Below are 15,641 nucleotides of genomic sequence, written 5' to 3'. Positions count from 1 at the left end.
CCCTGGGGGTGAGGGGCCCTCCGGCCCCCCCAGTCCAGAGAGCAGGAGGTGGCGAGCTGCTGTCCTGCCCACAGATGACAGAAAACAGCTCCAAAAAGACTTTTGGAGGAGGGAAATGACTCAGAGCACTCAGTGGCTCAGCAGAAAGGAGAGGCTGAGCTTCTGAGAGGGCACTTGGCAGCTGCAGTGCACCCATTGCTGCACACCAGCACGGGGAGCACTGCTGGACTGGTGCTGTGGCCCCGGTGTTTGCTGCGGGCTGGCAGCAGTGCTGTGTGTGCTCACTGCCCCTCAGCTGTGCAGTCCGTGGGTTGGTTTGGTGGTGTTTTCTCACTGGTCAGTGTGTGCAGGCTCGCTCTTTCTTCCCTCAGTGTTTTCTTAGAGTGGGAAGAGGAAGGTGGGGAGGTTGTGCTGTGTGGGGGGGGGTTGTAAAAGGGCTTCTTGTGGCGTGTGAGCAAGTGTAGGACAGCAGATGCACTCAGGTGTCTTTCACACGCAAACACAAAATCAGCGATTGCTGAACAGAGCTGATGTGTGACTTCGTGTGTTGATCTGAAAGCATTCAAACCCTGACTTCAATTCCTTCCCAGCTCGAACCAGAGGATGCGCTCTCTGCCCTTCCCACGGCTTTAGGGTCTCTGTCTCAGGTGAGCCCATCACTACGTGGACCAAAGGTGTGCTCACCTCCTTGTCTTTTCCTGCAGGACCTTCACTGCGGTCGCTTTCAGCCACGTGGTGCAGACAGGACCCCCCACGGGACCCATGAACCTCACTGACGGGTAGGACTGGGGGGGCACGGTGCTGGGGGGGTGGGCTATCATCACATGGTGCTGTAGCAGAGCTCAGCTGTCCGACTCAGCTTCTGCCTTAACCAAAATCACCTTTCCCTTAACACTGAACCAGCGCTCCGAAATCCGTGCGTCTCCTCAGCTTACTGATGGGCAGACAGAGGAGTTTCGCTTCCTTTTAGCTGGGCATTCACAACAGCTGCGGAGTATTTTCGGTCCTGAACAAGAGGAGAGGCAATAGTGAGTGCTCAGAGATTCCTCCCTTGAGACCCGTGTAGATCTCGATCGTTTGTGCAACCCCCAGAAGCAAAGTGGTGAATGGAAATGAGATTTGTGCAGCTCCCCTGCAACTCCGCAGCGTGTGTGTGGAGCTGTGTGTTGGGAAGCTCTCTGCAGTGGCTGTCCTGTGCAGGTGGTGCTCCCTTCTTAATGGACTGGCAAATGAACTGTTATTTAATTAGTGATTTCAGCGTTTGTCCAGTGGCTGTTTTTTGGTGTGGGTTTTTTTTCTCCCCCCACTCTGGTGATGGGTTTAAGTGCTTCTGGTCTTCCCTTCAGCTTGACAGCAGCACCTCCTCTAGAAAAGCAAGCTCGTAGCTTTGATTTGATTTGCTACGCTCTGTGCTGTAGTCAGCTTCAGAGCTGAGCCCCGAGCCCAGATCTGTGCAAAACAGAGCTACCTTCGTGTGAAGGGAAAGGCCAAGTGACATCACACAAGCACCCCCTGTGTGACATCAGCCAGCAGCGATGGAGTGGGAGCAGCAGTGAGAGTCATAGATACGCTGCGGTGCTTGGACGTGTTGACCACAGTTGTGGAAACTTCTTAACCTGCTCTCTTGATCAGTGAGGAGTCAACCTGTGAGCGCCCGCCGTGTGCTCTGAGGCTGCAGAGGTGCACACGTGAGTGCTGTCTCCTTTTGCTCACTTTCTGAATTCTGCCCTTGTGAGCCCCGACAGAGATGTGCACTCATCTGCTGTTCTGCTCTGAGGGATCTTGGTAACTGTATTTTGTTGGGTAATACAAAGCCCAGACGTAGTCATTAGCAGACTTCCTGCCCAGTGGTTGCTAGACAAAAATAGATCCATAAAACTTGGGGGAGAATTCAGGTCAAGCAAATCCCTCCCGCAGTGGCTGTGGGCAGCACCCTCTGTGTGCAGGCTGCAGACCCGAGCTGGGGCCTTAAAGCTGCTGTAACTCTAAAGCTGTTGTTTGGAGCACGGGGTGAAGTGGAGAATCAGAAAACTCCCAGCACTGCCCAGCTCTTCCTTTTGGTGCTGTCCTTTGTGTCCAGTTGTGCTTATCCCATCTGTGTGTGGACTGAGGATGGGTTACTAACACTGGGTGAATGCAGAGTGTGTGCGCTAAGCCTTATTTCTGAGTGAAAATAAATGCTGGATAAACAGTTTTTAATCATTAGCTAATATCTGCACGGGTTGATGGGACTGTGGGGCTGAGGTCAGGCTGTGTGTGCTGCCCTTGGGCACAGCAGTGTGAGTCCCTGCTCTGGGGGAAGAGCTGCACTGTGGATAGGGCCGTGCATTGAAAAAGAAAAAAGCACGAGTTGTCTCAGATCAGCTCGGCCGTGCTCCCCGAATTCCTGCAGATCAGTTTGATCTCTGCAGGCCGTGGCTGCCCCGCATCCACGCAGCTCTGTTGGGTATCGTCTGTGGCACGTGGAGCTTTGTCAGGAATTGTGACTGCTGTGGTGCACGGAGTGCTCACAATCCCGTGCTCTAATCGTTATTGTGAGCAGACGGAGCCAAGCTGTACTGTAAACAGCGATTGCTCTTAAGGTGCATTGACACAAAAGCAGAGCGAAGCAGAGCAGTGCCTCCTTGTGCCTCGAGACCTCCGCTCTCCTACCTGGCCAAGAGCAGAGCTCTCTGCTCGTGGTGCTCAGAGCCTCAGCAGCTGCCTGCTGATGGCACGTGCACTCGGTCGCATGCAGGCTGATGGCCTTGGTGCTGTGGGCACGGTGTGGTGCTGAGCACCACTGTCAGAGGGACCCGTGGGTGCTGGGCACTGCTGCTGGCACAGGGCAGCATGGTACCCTGCTGCCCCACAGCGTGGCTGTTCTCCTGCAGCACTGGGCTGCATCCCTGGGATGCTTTCCACCGTGGACCCGCTGCTGTGCCACCATCCCCGCGCCCACTGGTGCTTCTCTCTCTGTGCCTCGTGCCCTGGCACAGAGGAAACTTCTGTGGGCTTTCAGCTTCTACCAGCAAGTACCCAGAGGTGCTGAGCGAGGCTGCTTATCTTCCTTCCCCTGCGCGCTCCCGGAGAGGGGAAACGTTCCCATTGATTTGTGGTGGGGTCAGGGCCACCAACGCCTGGGAGTGCCGCCGGCCGGCGCTCAGCACGGCAGTGTGGCAGCCGGCGAGGAAAGGGTTAAGGGCTGCCATTTTGTTATGTAACACCCTTAATGGACATATCGGTGAATGGCACCAAAATGGCAGGGCTTAACCCTTGGTGGGCTGGCAGCAGGGCGCCCACTGCCCTCCACCCCACTGCTTCGGGGCGCTGCCGTGGGGAGCGCGGCCCCGGGGTGGCACAGGAGCCCGGGTGAGGGCAGCTGCTGGGGTTCTCGTTTCTGTCAGCCTGCTGTTTTCGTCCTGCCTTCGTTCACTGTTTGTGAAAAAATAATAATAATGCTAACGATCGTCCTGATCTCAGTTTGGGATTCCTGAGGCTCACACGGTGAGGCCGTGAGCTCCTGCCCGTGTGTGTGTGGGCACCACTGCAGCTTCACACAGTGCTGCGTGCGCAGGGATCGTAGCTTTGCCAAAGAGATGAGGCCTCTGCCTTCATCCCCAGTGAGGATATGGGGAAAAAACAAAACAGAAAAGCGACGTAACACCTAGGGTGCTCCGAGAAACAGAGCTCAGCTGCAGCGAGGAGTGCGTGCAGGGGCATCTCTGGGCTCTGATCAGCTGCACCTAGAAGATAGCTGGAGCCACCTCTGGCTGCTGCTCACCCCGGGGTATGGGCGTGCATGTGCTTTCATCTCCCCTTTCCTCTTCTCTAACCTTGCCCTTCTTTCTTTCTACTTTTTTTTTTTTTTGCTCCCCCTTCACTTCTGGTGCAAGGAAGGAGGGCTGCTGTGTTCAGTGAGCCCTGCAGAGCAGTGCTGCTCCCATTGGTGGGGGTTCCCACGAAGCCCTGGAGGTCCTTCTCATTTTGTCCCCTTCTGTTTAACATCACTGTGTTGTGGGAGCAGTGAGAACCGAATGCCAGCATCATTGCTGCCACGCTGGGGCTGCCCAGCTTGGTTCGGGCTGCACTGCACATCAGGAGACATCAGCACAAAGTGATTAATTCCCCACATCTCAATCTGGGCCTTCCTCTGCCCCATTCTGTAGCTTTTGCAGCAGGTGAGCAGGTGGTGCCACGGGCACTGCCACGTGTGGTGCTTCCCAGGCCATGAGCTCAGCACAGGTTTGGGCTTTGGCTGCTGGGAGTGTGCTCAGAGGGCAGTGGAGCAGCATGGAGGGCTTTGGAGCAAGAGTGTGTTCAATACTGTACACTAAACTGCCTTTGAATTGATGGTAGGAGTTAATTTGTTACAGCAGTGGCACCTAAAGCTGAGAATTGGTTGCTGAGGTCCTGAGCTCTCCGCTCTGAGCTGTGCTATTCACGGTCATAAAAGGCAGAACCTCCCATAAAAACCTACTGCATAATTCCTGCTTACCCTTCCTCCTGTAAAATGGGAGGTGGGGTCGGGCCGTGCCAGCGCTGCGTGCCCCTCGTGCTGTCTGCTGCCTGTTGAAGTTGGAGGAGCAGAAGTGGGGATCTGGGGACGACTTCCGAAGCGATGCGTTGTCCTTTGTGGGGTCTGGGCATTCTGAGCTGCTGATCTGTGCCCACCTAGCACTGTCTTCTTGCTAACAGTTGCTGTCCCATCGCTGCTGCAAAGCAGAGAGGCCACGTCGATGCTGGTGTGCTGTCCTGGACAACCTGTGCTGGGAAGGTGTGTGTGCTGCATGCAGCCTGTGCTTGCTGCTGGGCTGCCCTGGTGGCAGGGCTCACCCCAGGGGTGCTGAGCAGGCTCTGGGGCTCTGCCCCACTGCATGCAGCTGTGGTGATGTGGGTCAGGAGGATCCAGCTGTGAATCCTGCCTGGCTCTGAGTACAGTAGGGATAGAGTCCCTCAGTACAGCTTGAAAAGCTCCTATCCCTCATCTCGGTTAAAACTGGGAATAACAAAAGAATAGAAATCTGTGCCTTATAAGCACTCCTAAAACTTGAAGCCTTGCTCCTGAAGTGCAGAGGCACTGACCAGTGCTGGGTCAGCACCTGCTGCTGGAGCTGTGCTGCTCCTCCAGGAGCAGGGGGTGCATAGGTACTGGAAAGCAGACCCAGATCTGCTCGGTTTTGCTTTTTGTCTTCTCAGGGAGGTTTTGTACTAACTGAGCAGCCCTGCTGCAAGAGTTCCTCAGTGAAAACAGCAAAGCCCGGTGTCTGCGAGCAGGCTGGTGGCTCTTGGTTGCAGCTCCAGCTTCAGGTACTGAATGCACAGCAGTGAGATCTGTCATTCCTGCCCGGGTTGCTGGGCTGAGGAGCAGCCTTGCTGTCTGTCTGTGGCTGGAGCTGGGTGCGAGCTGCCATGGTGCTGTGCTGCTGAGCTCAGCCCAGCACACACACACACACACACACACACACACACACACACACACACACACCCTCTGACACCTTCCTGCCCGGCAGTGATGGGCTGAGCAGAGCTATGTGCTGTCTGCAGCTGAAGCTCTTCTTCTTTTTCCCATCCCTTTAAAAAAAAAAAAAAAAGTTTTCTGTATAACAGCAGGCAGAGAAACTTGTGGTCGCCGTGCAGGGCTTAGAGCATCCAAACTGCGATGTCACGGAGCGCTCGGGTGACATTGGTGGATCGTGGGGGGCGGGGGGGGGGTGAGCAGAGGTTAATGATGTTGCGTAATTATGTTAATCTCGCTGCTAAAAACATTTGGAAGACTTGGTCCAACTATTGTGCGTTGGCCTCGCTCTTGGAATCCAGTTTAAAAGGTTGGGGGGGGGGGGGAGGGGGACACTGTGATGGGAGGGACTCTTAATTAATTAGAAAGGGAAGGAGGGGGAGGGGGGGAGGGCTCCCCACGCCCCGTGCCAGCCCCGGGTGGGCCGGCGGTGCGGGCGGAGGAAGAGGAGGAGGAGGAGCGGTGGGGATGCTGCGGGCGCCGGGGTTAGCCCCGCTGCGGGTCGCCCGCTGCCGGCTCAGACTGGTTTCTGGAAAGTGCTTTGTCTCGCAGGCTGCATCCTGGGAAGGGTCATGTGGAGCCCAGTGATGTCATGGGATCAAAGCCTGACTCAGCTCTGCGTCCGAGGGGTGTCCGCAGGTACCCGGTGTCCCGGCCCTCCTCCCCTCCCAGGAGGGGCTGTGCTCATCCAGGAGCGTGGAGGGCTGTCCCTGCAGGGCGTGGTGGTCCCAGAGCCCGCAGCCAGGGCTGGGGGTCCTGGGAGAGACGTGGCAGCGCTCCCAGCCCGATCCTAATCTCCAATTTTGTAATTACGGTTATTTGCATGTCAGGCAAATCCGTACGCTCTTCCTGCTTCTTGGGAGAGCTCCAAACTCTTCCAGGCGTGGGGGTTTGCGTGCTCCTTGTGCTGGTGTTACGATCCCTGCTTGTAGCTGATGCTCGGTGGGGTTTGAGTTGTGCTTTCTTGTTTTGCCTCTTCTGTTTGTTTTTGCCTCACGTAAGGAGCGCAGGCAGGGTGATGCTGGGCGCTTAATGGCTGCAGTCTGCGATGTGTGCTGCAGATAGGGCAGGCGAGCAGAGGAGCACAACTTTTATTGCTCTTTCAGAACTTCTTTTGCAGCAGCGCTGTACTTTGCCCTGTTTTGAAATTAAGGTGGTTTGTTTTTTTTTTTCTGGTCCAACTTACTTTTTGCCAGGCACTTAACTCGTTTGTGTCTCCTCTCTCCCCCCAGAGCCTCACAATGACAGAGGAAGCATGCAGGACACGAAGTCAGAAACGAGCCTTAGAACGTGAGGTACCGCATAACGATGTGGACAGTAAGAAACTAAAAATGGAGAAAGGACTGTTAGGAACTGAAATCAGTGCTGAAGGAGACATGAAAATAAAAACGGATCCCGGAGCTGGAAAAGTGCAAGGACTGTTAAAAAGTGGAGAGGTGAAAGCGACCATTAAAGTGGAGGTTCAGACAGGAGACGAGCCCGTGGACATGAGTACTTCTAAAAGGTGAGTGGTGGGGGGCCCTGCACAGTGAGCTGTGTGCTGGGAAGGAGCTCCTGGTGCATTTGGGGTAGCAGGAGCCCCAGTCTGAAGGGTGAGCTGCAGCTCTGGCTCCTGGTGTGACATCCCTGAGCTGTGCTGGTGCTGTTCCACGAGCTCAGGCAGCTGAGTAAAGAGCATGGTCCTGAATAGCAAGACCTGCAGGCTGTGCTTTGAGGTTGGGACTTTGAGGACGTTTTTCTTTTTTAATTGAGCTCTGATACAGGGAAAATAATAGGTGGTAGTTGGTCAAACAGAGGAGTTTGGATTGCAGCTGGATTCCTCCTGCCAGAGCAGTGTGTATGGATAAGTCTGAGTTTCTTCTTAATGTGAATGGTGGATTTTGGCACTGGAAGGCACTGTGAAGCATGGCACCCCTCTGCAGCAGTTCTTTGTAGGATGGGTTCTTGGTGCTTTCCTGTGTCCGAGCGCTGATATCTCAAAGAACAAATTCACAGTTGCTCATCACTTTGGCAAACCTTACTCCAGGGCTGCAGGACATTCCCTTTGACCTGTGCTCGTGGTGCACTGGTGAATCAGGTGTTCCTGAGGGAGGGGCATCTCCTTACAGCCACGTTCCAGATTTCTGCTCTATCGAACCCAGGTCCTGCCCTTAGCAGGATAAAAACCTGCTCACCATAAAGACCTTGCTTTGTGCCACAGGAAGTCGGGAGCTTCGTTATTCCCAGCTCCATGGGAGCAGTGCTGCAAGGACTGGGCCTTCCTGCATGCAACGTGGGATAAACAGTTCTCAGAGTAATGAATCTGCATCTGTTTGGATGTGAGACATTACAGCGGTGCAGATTTGAGATGTGAAACTGAAAACACGAGATTCTTATCAACTGCGCGGGAGTTACGGGGAGGAGGGGTGCTCTGGGAAGGCTGCTGTCTTTGATGTGTCATGGCAACTCACCCGTAAACTTTTCCCAACTTTTGATGCTTGAGAAATAACCAAGACCACAGCGGCTCTGTTCAGAAATCGCTTCCGTGTTTGCAAAGTAAGACCTCTTCCATCAGTTTGGTTGAGCAGAGGGGAGAGCTGCCAGCTCACTGAGCAGACCTGCAACAAATAACACAGGTCGCTCGAGTTTGCCCCTGTCCTGCCCAGAAGCAGCTAGCTGGGGCAGGTGGTGGTTCCCATGTCAGGCAGTGTGTTGTGCTGAGAGGGGCCAATCTCTGAAGGCATCTTTTGGCATAATTGCTGGCTGCTAATTAATGCAAGTATGCATACTGTGATTTTTTTTTTTGAAGAATATCTGAGAAGATCACTCGTAGCTAGAAGCTGATAAGTTAGTCGGCTGTCCTCGCGCTCTCGTTGTGCTGCTTGCCCCCACATGCACGTGCTCTTTGTGAATCCGTGTTTTGTAAACGTGTGCTGCAAGGCATGCAGTGGGATGGGGGCAGCAGGGTGCACGTGGAGCTTCCAGCATTCCCCTGTCCAGGGATGGGGCATCCTCTCCACGCAGTGCTGCTGTTTCAGGTGGTGATGGATGCTGCTGTGCTGAGGGGAGAGGAGGTTTCCCCATACCACAGCACGCTTGCCACAAGGAGACATTGTGAAAGCAAGCCCACAAAGTTTATCTTAATTAACGTGATGAAGAGCTCTGTGATGCTCTGGGTGAGCTCTTTGGGTGCAGTTTGTAGGTGGGGATGCTGATGCCTCTCACAGGGCCGTGGTCTCACTCTGATCTGATACAGGGAAGCTTGTCTCAGGATGAATCTGACCCCTCGCACATATAGGAGTGCAATCAACGTTTGTGGGAAGGTGGATCTTAATTTCATAGGGATGTTTTTAAGTGAGGGACTTACCTCTCCGGGCCTTTGATCTCCAGAGGAATTTGGCTCTCAGCTCTCAGCAGACCTGTGTTTTCAAAGCAGCTGAGCTGATGTTCTGAGGAGGTGAATAAAAGCTGCTGCTTGTAGTGACTGAGCTGCTCCAACTTCTCGTGGGGTAAATTCATGCACAGTGATGTATGGGGTTCCGACTTTCAAACTTCCTTAATGCTTTTAGAACTGAAATCATAATATTTTCCTTGGAAAAGGTGGCCCAGCAGCAATGGCAGAGGAGCTGACGTAAAGCTGATTGGATGGGTTATCTTTCTGAAATCATTTTTCAAGATCTGGAGTACAGACCTGGCAGCATCTCCGCACTGAACTTAAAAATGTATTTTGCTTCAAGTTTTTTTTTCTTTCCTTTACCCCTGATCCTTGAAGTTACGTTTAAAAATAGTGTCTGGTTGGAGCACATGTTCTGATGCCAGGAGAAACAGAAGGAAGCCTGTCGTGGTGGAAGGCTCTGGGAGGTCACCCCAGGCCAAAGCCAAGCCTGCTGCTCTGCGTGGTGTCCCTGTGCTCCAGGGCTGGACGTGAGGAAGGAGCTCTCCCTGCTCAGTAAGAGCACCAACCGTCGGCAGTGGGATGGTGTAGTGTGAAGGCTTTTGGGACACCCAGCCATGCGTTGATGCAGGGGCTGGAGGAGCAGAGCATCTGTCAGACTGCCTGAGCTTTCAGGCTCACAGTGAGCTCTGGTGGAGACCACAAGTGCTGTTCCTGGGCACGGTGATCCACCGGCAGCCGTATTCCTCGTGGCATCCTCTCGTGGGAAGCTGCAGTCCCACTTTTCCTTCTAGTTGGGGTTGAAGTCTGGCTATGCCAACCAGGCCATATCTGGCACTCCTGGGCCGCATTCTGCTGCAGTTGTCCTCACCCTTCTGATGTCTCCTGATGTGTGACCCACACAGGTACAAAGCACAGCCACAGCCCTGGGCTCTGGGCTCTCCAAGTGGCACGTGAGCTGGGTTGGCTTTAGCCACAGCTTGTCTGCCACAGTGACAACCGTGGGAGAGAGGAGGACGAGGGCTCCAAAGGCATCCCTGCAGTTCAAGGCAGCATCTCAACTCCTTATTTCCTTTAATTTACAGTCCTGCTGGTTATAAAATGTGTGCTTGGGGGATTCTGCCTTGCTCTGGAGCCTCAGAACAATCGTCTCCTCCACTGGTTGTGTTGTATAATGAAAAATAACATCTAAATGGAAAGTGTTTGGAGGCTGTGTGAGCTGGCCTAGCTGCTGCACCCTGCGTGTTCGTGGTGGGGCTTGGGTGCGGTGTCAGGTTTGGAGTTCTGCATTTGGGTTTTCGTTTGTTCCTTTTGGTTTTGAGCCTGGCTTAAAAAAAAAAAAAACCAACGAAGAAAAAGTTTCTTGAGGGATTTTAACGCCGTGTTTTAAATGTAGAGATGGTTTGATTAAAGTTTAATTTATGTTCAGAGGAGGGCAGGAAAGGAATGAAGTTTGCTTTGCTTCGGTTGCACGCCGCGGTTGCTAGATCCATCACAGCCCCTTTGATTCACGTAGATGCATCTCCAGAAAAAAAGAAGAGAGCTCTCTTTTCCCCACTGCATTGCTTGTTCTTGCCTTGTTTGTCTTCCTTCCCTGCCAAATATTTTTGGATGGGAGTATACAAGAGATTGCTGAATGGACTGAGGCAAAACTGTTGCATATTTGCTCATGTAGATTAAGCTCTCGTCTGAGCAGTGGTTGCAGTGCCTGCTCTGGTTACCTGCTGCTGGGCACAGCGTGCTGGGAGAGCACAGCACGAGGCTTCGGGGCCCTGCTCTGCAGCCGTGCCCTTCATGTTTCAGGTCAGTAGTTCTGCAGCTCCAATGCCACGCTCGGTGGATTGACCATCGATTTCTTTTTGGAGGGATTTAAAGGGCATTTCAGAGCGTGGGTAAGATGTGGTCTGTGGATGGCAGCTCGTTCCTGGTGTGGTGTTGCCGTCTCTGGGTCGGTAGGAACAGACTTGAAGGTGCTGTGGTTCTGGGGCTGTCCCGTGAACGTGGTGATGCTCTGTGTCCCCTGGAATGGACCATCCCAGCACACCTGGCCCTGCTTCTTCCTTCAGATCACCAACTCAGTGTAGTGTCCCCAAAGGAATGTGTTCTGTTTGTTATTTTCTCCCTGAGTAACACTGCTCTGATGCTCCAGGACACCGAGGAGGACTTCGGCATAGCACAGTGCATCCATCCTTCTGCTGTATGGTTTCCTAAGAGGGAATGGGAGGAAACACAGCCCTTTTCCTATGGCACCTGGGGCTCTGCACTCGCCTCTTCACACAGACTCTCTGCACGGTCTCTGTTCAGCTGTGGTTTGTTGCTGGGGATGCTCACATAGTGGCATGCAGCTGCAGAGCAGTGCTGCTTTCATCTTCCTGTGTGCAGCCCGGGTGACTGAGACAGCGATGCTTATGAAAGCTGAAAAGGGGGGGGTGGGGGGGGAATAACAGAATGATGTCTTTATTTGGCTGAAGGACGTGGCTGATGGCTTCAGAGGATAAAGGTCACAGGACCAGCGCGGCCATGCTGAGCTATTAACTGCTGGTGGCAGTATTTTTTGGAGGGAGGTGCTGATATTCCCATTGTCTTTCCCATTTGGGAGCATCTGCTTTCAATGTTTCGCTGTCCCCACAGGCTCACACGAGAGCAGGACTGACTCTTTTCTTTCCTCAAAGATCAATTTGTGGTGTTCTGCCCCGCGCTGCAGCTCAGGTTGGTGGTAAAGCACCTGGGATGCCCCGTGTGGGTGGGGGCATTGCTGGGCCCCCCAGTTGGGCAGGAGCTTCCCCACGTGAGGCATTGCCCCGGGTGGGCTCAGCAGCAGCCCTCTGTGCAACTTTTCTCTTCTTCTTCTTGTCCATTTCCCCACTTTTTTTCCTTGAGGAGCAATGTCTGGCCGTTGACGCAGCATCCTGGCTCACCCACAGTGTAGTGCCCGCGGTGCCCGACCCGCTCCATTTTCTGTGCTGGCACCTGGGTCCGACCTCACCTCACAAAATGAAGGCTGGGGCCGCCCGTTGCCATGGCTTTCTCCATGCACGTCACGTGCTGCTGCCTCACGTGACCCCGTGGTGCCCCACTCTGCACAGGACAGCAGTGCCTGGAGGGCTCCGTGGGGCTCAGCCCCACTGTGCATTGCAGTGTTGAGGTGTCAGGGCCCCAACCCTGAGTGCCTGGGGTGCTGCTGGAGTCGGGCCCATGGGTGACAGCGCAGTGCTGGCTGTGCTGCATGGCTCTCCCTGCAGGCAGCAGGCTGGCCGTGCTCTGAGCCCTGCAACCCTGCAGTGCTGTGGCCTGGGAGGGACCCAGAGCAGCACCCCCCACCCCAGCAGTGCGTGTGGGTCGGCTTGAAGGCTGGAGCAGGCAGCAGAGTCCCGTGGGGTCCAGAACTGGGGGCTTCAGGGCACACGCACGGACCCTTGGGATCCCCACGGTTACACCAGACTCGCTCTGTGGGTGCCACAAGGGCCCGGATTCTCCACGTGGAGCAGCATCTCCTCTCCTGTGCAGCAGTGCATCCCTGTCCCACAGCTGGTGCTGCTGCATGGCACGTGTTGCCACCAGGCCCGGATCCATCACAGCCCATCCAGGGGCACTGACAGCCAGTTCTGTGCTGCCAGGTACAGGAAGGCAGTGGAAACCTTCCCCCTGTGCCTCTGCTGCTTTGGATGCCCTCAGAGTTTCAGCAGGTCAGCTTTACTGGCTCGCTGTGCCCTCTAGAGGACACTTCTCCCTTTGTCGTCCTTTCACTAATGTGGAAATTGCATTTTGGAAGCTCCCCGTGCAGTGTTGTAGGCTGGCTTTGCTGCATCCCAAACGTGGCTCGGTCTGGTGAGCTCAGTGTGAATATCCTTTGCATCCCTACATAAGATAACAAGGGTTAATTACTGGGTTCTTGGTGTGTGTGGAGTATCAGTGAAGTCTGGAAATGGTTCTTTAATCTGAGGATTAATTACCTGATAGGAAGAACACAAAGCTTACGTGCCACCTCTTCTACCTGTGAGTAGTGCAAGCCACACTTAAATGTTTGCTTAGCCTGGCTTGGTACAAGCTCTTCAGGCATTCTTCCTAGTGCATAACTCACCACAAATTTAGAAGGTTCACAGTGTAAACTTCATTGTTCCTACTTCTGGTTTTGGGTTTCAAGGAAAACAAAGCACGGACGTGTGTGTGTTCTGCTCTTCTTGCTGTCAGCCCTTTCACAAACACTGCCACCACTCCCTGGGCTGCACCATCCCCTGTACTGCTCTCCTGCTGAACCTCCCTGCTCCCAGCACCCCACCGTGCCACGTGGGTCGAAATCCCAAACCCTGGCACCAAAGGGGATTGCTCCTGCCCCCCCGGATGACCCCATGTCACATCATCCCCAGCCCTTTTAGTTATATTTATTTTTTAATGCAGCTTGGTGTTTCTCGTGGAGCTGAGGGGTGACTCCTTGCAGGTTGCTCAGGTGTAAGGTGCAGACACTGAGTGCTGATAGAGGGCACGAAGGCAAAAACAAAGCTAAAAGCAGTGTTTGTCTGGGTGTGTTTGAGGAGCTTTCTGTGTGTGCTGGGTCTGTTATTCTTTGCTGCTGCTGATAGCAAAGGAGTTCAGTGCAAACGTAGGTAGGTGTGAGTTGTTCCAGTTGTAGCCTGAGTGGGGGAGGTCAGAACACAAAACCCCTTGCATTAGGAAGGGAAAAAGAGAAGGGGAGTCAGGTTCTTTCCTTGCAGCCCATTAGGGAAGCAGTAAGTTGAGAGAGATGGGAATAATGTATCAGGAGGCTGTAAGCAACACCGTGCTGCACGCAGCGCTCGTTCACTTGTTATTAACTCATTCTCTGCATTTTCCTTCTGAATTGCAGTGAAATAAAGAGAGAGAAGCGGGTCCCCTCCCCGGACGTCATAGTGCTATCGGACAATGAACCTTCTAGCCCTAGAATGAATGGTTTAACAAAAATAGCATTGAAAGAGACCAACACGGAGGCACTCATGGTGAGTTGACCGATGCACTTCGACCTGGGCCGTCCTCGTGTTCCTGCAGAGCCACCTGCAGCCCGGGATCAGCGAGGCCCCTGGTTCCTGGGGGGCTGCTTCGTGGGCAGGGGGTCCTGCAGCTGTTGGAAGCTGATGTGTGCTTCGTTATTACTGCCCAGGCTCTCCCCTCCTTAATCTTTATATGCTTCTTAAGTGCACCTTTATCAGAAAGGGCTCTTCAGCACAGGCTGTGTTGGTGGGTGCAATACCCCGTGCTCAGCGTGTCGCCTGGCTCCTCCTGACTTCAGTTTTTTCACTTTGCTTATGGGAAATACCAAAAAGACAGCCTTTTTTTCCACCCTCACTTTGTGTCCTTGCATTGCAGACATGTCAGTGATATTAAGACATACATGACAATTACAAGGCAGCGAGTTCTTGTCGTAACTTGCATGGTATCTGTCTTTCCCTCTGCCCCCTCCCTGTTTTCCTGTCCTCTACTGCCTTACCTGGCCCTGCAGAAAAGCAGTCCTGAGGAGCGTGAGAGAATGATCAAACAGCTGAAAGAAGAGCTACGGTTAGAAGAGGCAAAGCTCGTCCTGCTGAAAAAGCTACGGCAGAGTCAAATCCAGAAGGAGACCACTACTCAGAAGGTGTGTATTTCCCTGCTAATCCTTACCTTGCCTCTTGGAATGAAGGGGAAGTAAAAAAAAGAAAGGAAATTTCACTGTGGCAGTTCCTGTGACAACTTTTGGAGAAAGTGTATCTTGCTTTTTGCTGAACCTCTGTGAATTATAGTGTACCTCATTCCTTCTTGAGGGATTCTTCTCTCACCGAGGTGAGAAGACAAGGCAGCTCATCCTGTCAACTCTGTTCAAAAGCAGAATGCCTCTTTGGTGACCTCGGGTGTGTTAATGAGTGGAATACGCTGCAGATTACTTAAACACCATCCTAAAAAGCAGCATAGAGAGAGCTGGCATGTGCTGGGAGGAGGTTCTCCTGCGTCACAGCCCTGCCAGCGTGGTTGTGGCCATGCTCACATCCCCACTGCCAGGAGCTCTGGGTCCCAGTGGGCTCAGCCCTCTGCAGCAGTGGGTCAGCCCCCAGTCCCTGCCCTTCCTCCTCCTCCTCTCTTCCCACCTGCATCTCACACGCTCTCCAAAGTGCTGGGAGGAAACAGAGCAGCAGAAATTCCCCTTTCTGTGTCGAGGAGCTGCAGTGTCACCAGCAGGTTGCAGGCTGAGTGCCTGCTCTGTCTCAGTGATAATTCACCCCTCTGACTTCGCAGTGCGTGGTGCTGACGCGATGGGTTTTGTGCAGGGGGCAACGTGTAGGACTCAGTGTGCTTTGCACTGCAGCTGGATGTTAGCACCTCTTGTTGGCTGGGTTTGCTTGTTGGTGTCTTTCTCCTGGATGTCTGAGGTGGAAATAAAGGCAGTGAAAGTGCCCGTAGTGTGCAGTTCCTGCTGAGCGATGGGCTCGGGGTGTTGGAGCTCAGCAGGGTCTGGTGGCACATCCTCACCGTAATAACTGAAGCCTTCAACTTTTTTCTCCTTGTGTTCAAACCCAGTTAGCTGGAAGCAGTAGTGGCAGAGGATGAGACCGAAGCAAGCTGTCAGCTGAGGCTACTAAACCAGAGTTCTGCATTGCTGTGCTTCTGGTGCATAGGCTCTGTTCTTTTTCTGACATAACCTAATCTATACTTGCCTAATAACTTCTCCATTTAAACATGCCTGGTGAGGTGCTCGGAGGAAGCAAGGGGTGGGGGAAGGGGAAACCCACAGCCTTTGAAGATTCCCTTACTAAGGCGAAGGAGGTA

The 15,641-nt window shown here is 53.6% G+C and overlaps 1 protein-coding gene across 4 annotated transcripts in view; it reads left to right on the top strand.

Moving 5' to 3' along the window:
• GATAD2A (GATA zinc finger domain containing 2A) overlaps positions 1-15,641 on the top strand; it is a 38,295-nt gene that overhangs the window by 15,719 nt on the left and 6,935 nt on the right. For all 4 annotated transcript variants that reach the window (XM_065748706.1, XM_065748704.1, XM_065748703.1 and 1 more), the window contains exons 2-5: positions 705-779; positions 6,730-7,001; positions 13,714-13,843; positions 14,344-14,475. In XM_065748706.1, coding sequence (XP_065604778.1) covers positions 6,739-7,001; positions 13,714-13,843; positions 14,344-14,475 — 525 coding nt within the window. In that variant the 5' untranslated portion in view covers positions 705-779; positions 6,730-6,738. The remainder of the gene's footprint in view (positions 1-704; positions 780-6,729; positions 7,002-13,713; positions 13,844-14,343; positions 14,476-15,641) is intronic.

The sequence above is a fragment of the Cyrtonyx montezumae genome, unplaced genomic scaffold, assembly GCF_038088225.1.
Source record: "Cyrtonyx montezumae isolate F1298 unplaced genomic scaffold, pur_monq_1.0 scaffold_51, whole genome shotgun sequence".
In the NCBI taxonomy this organism is placed as follows: Eukaryota; Metazoa; Chordata; class Aves; order Galliformes; family Odontophoridae; genus Cyrtonyx; species Cyrtonyx montezumae.
This window is presented reverse-complemented; position numbering and strand designations above follow the sequence as displayed.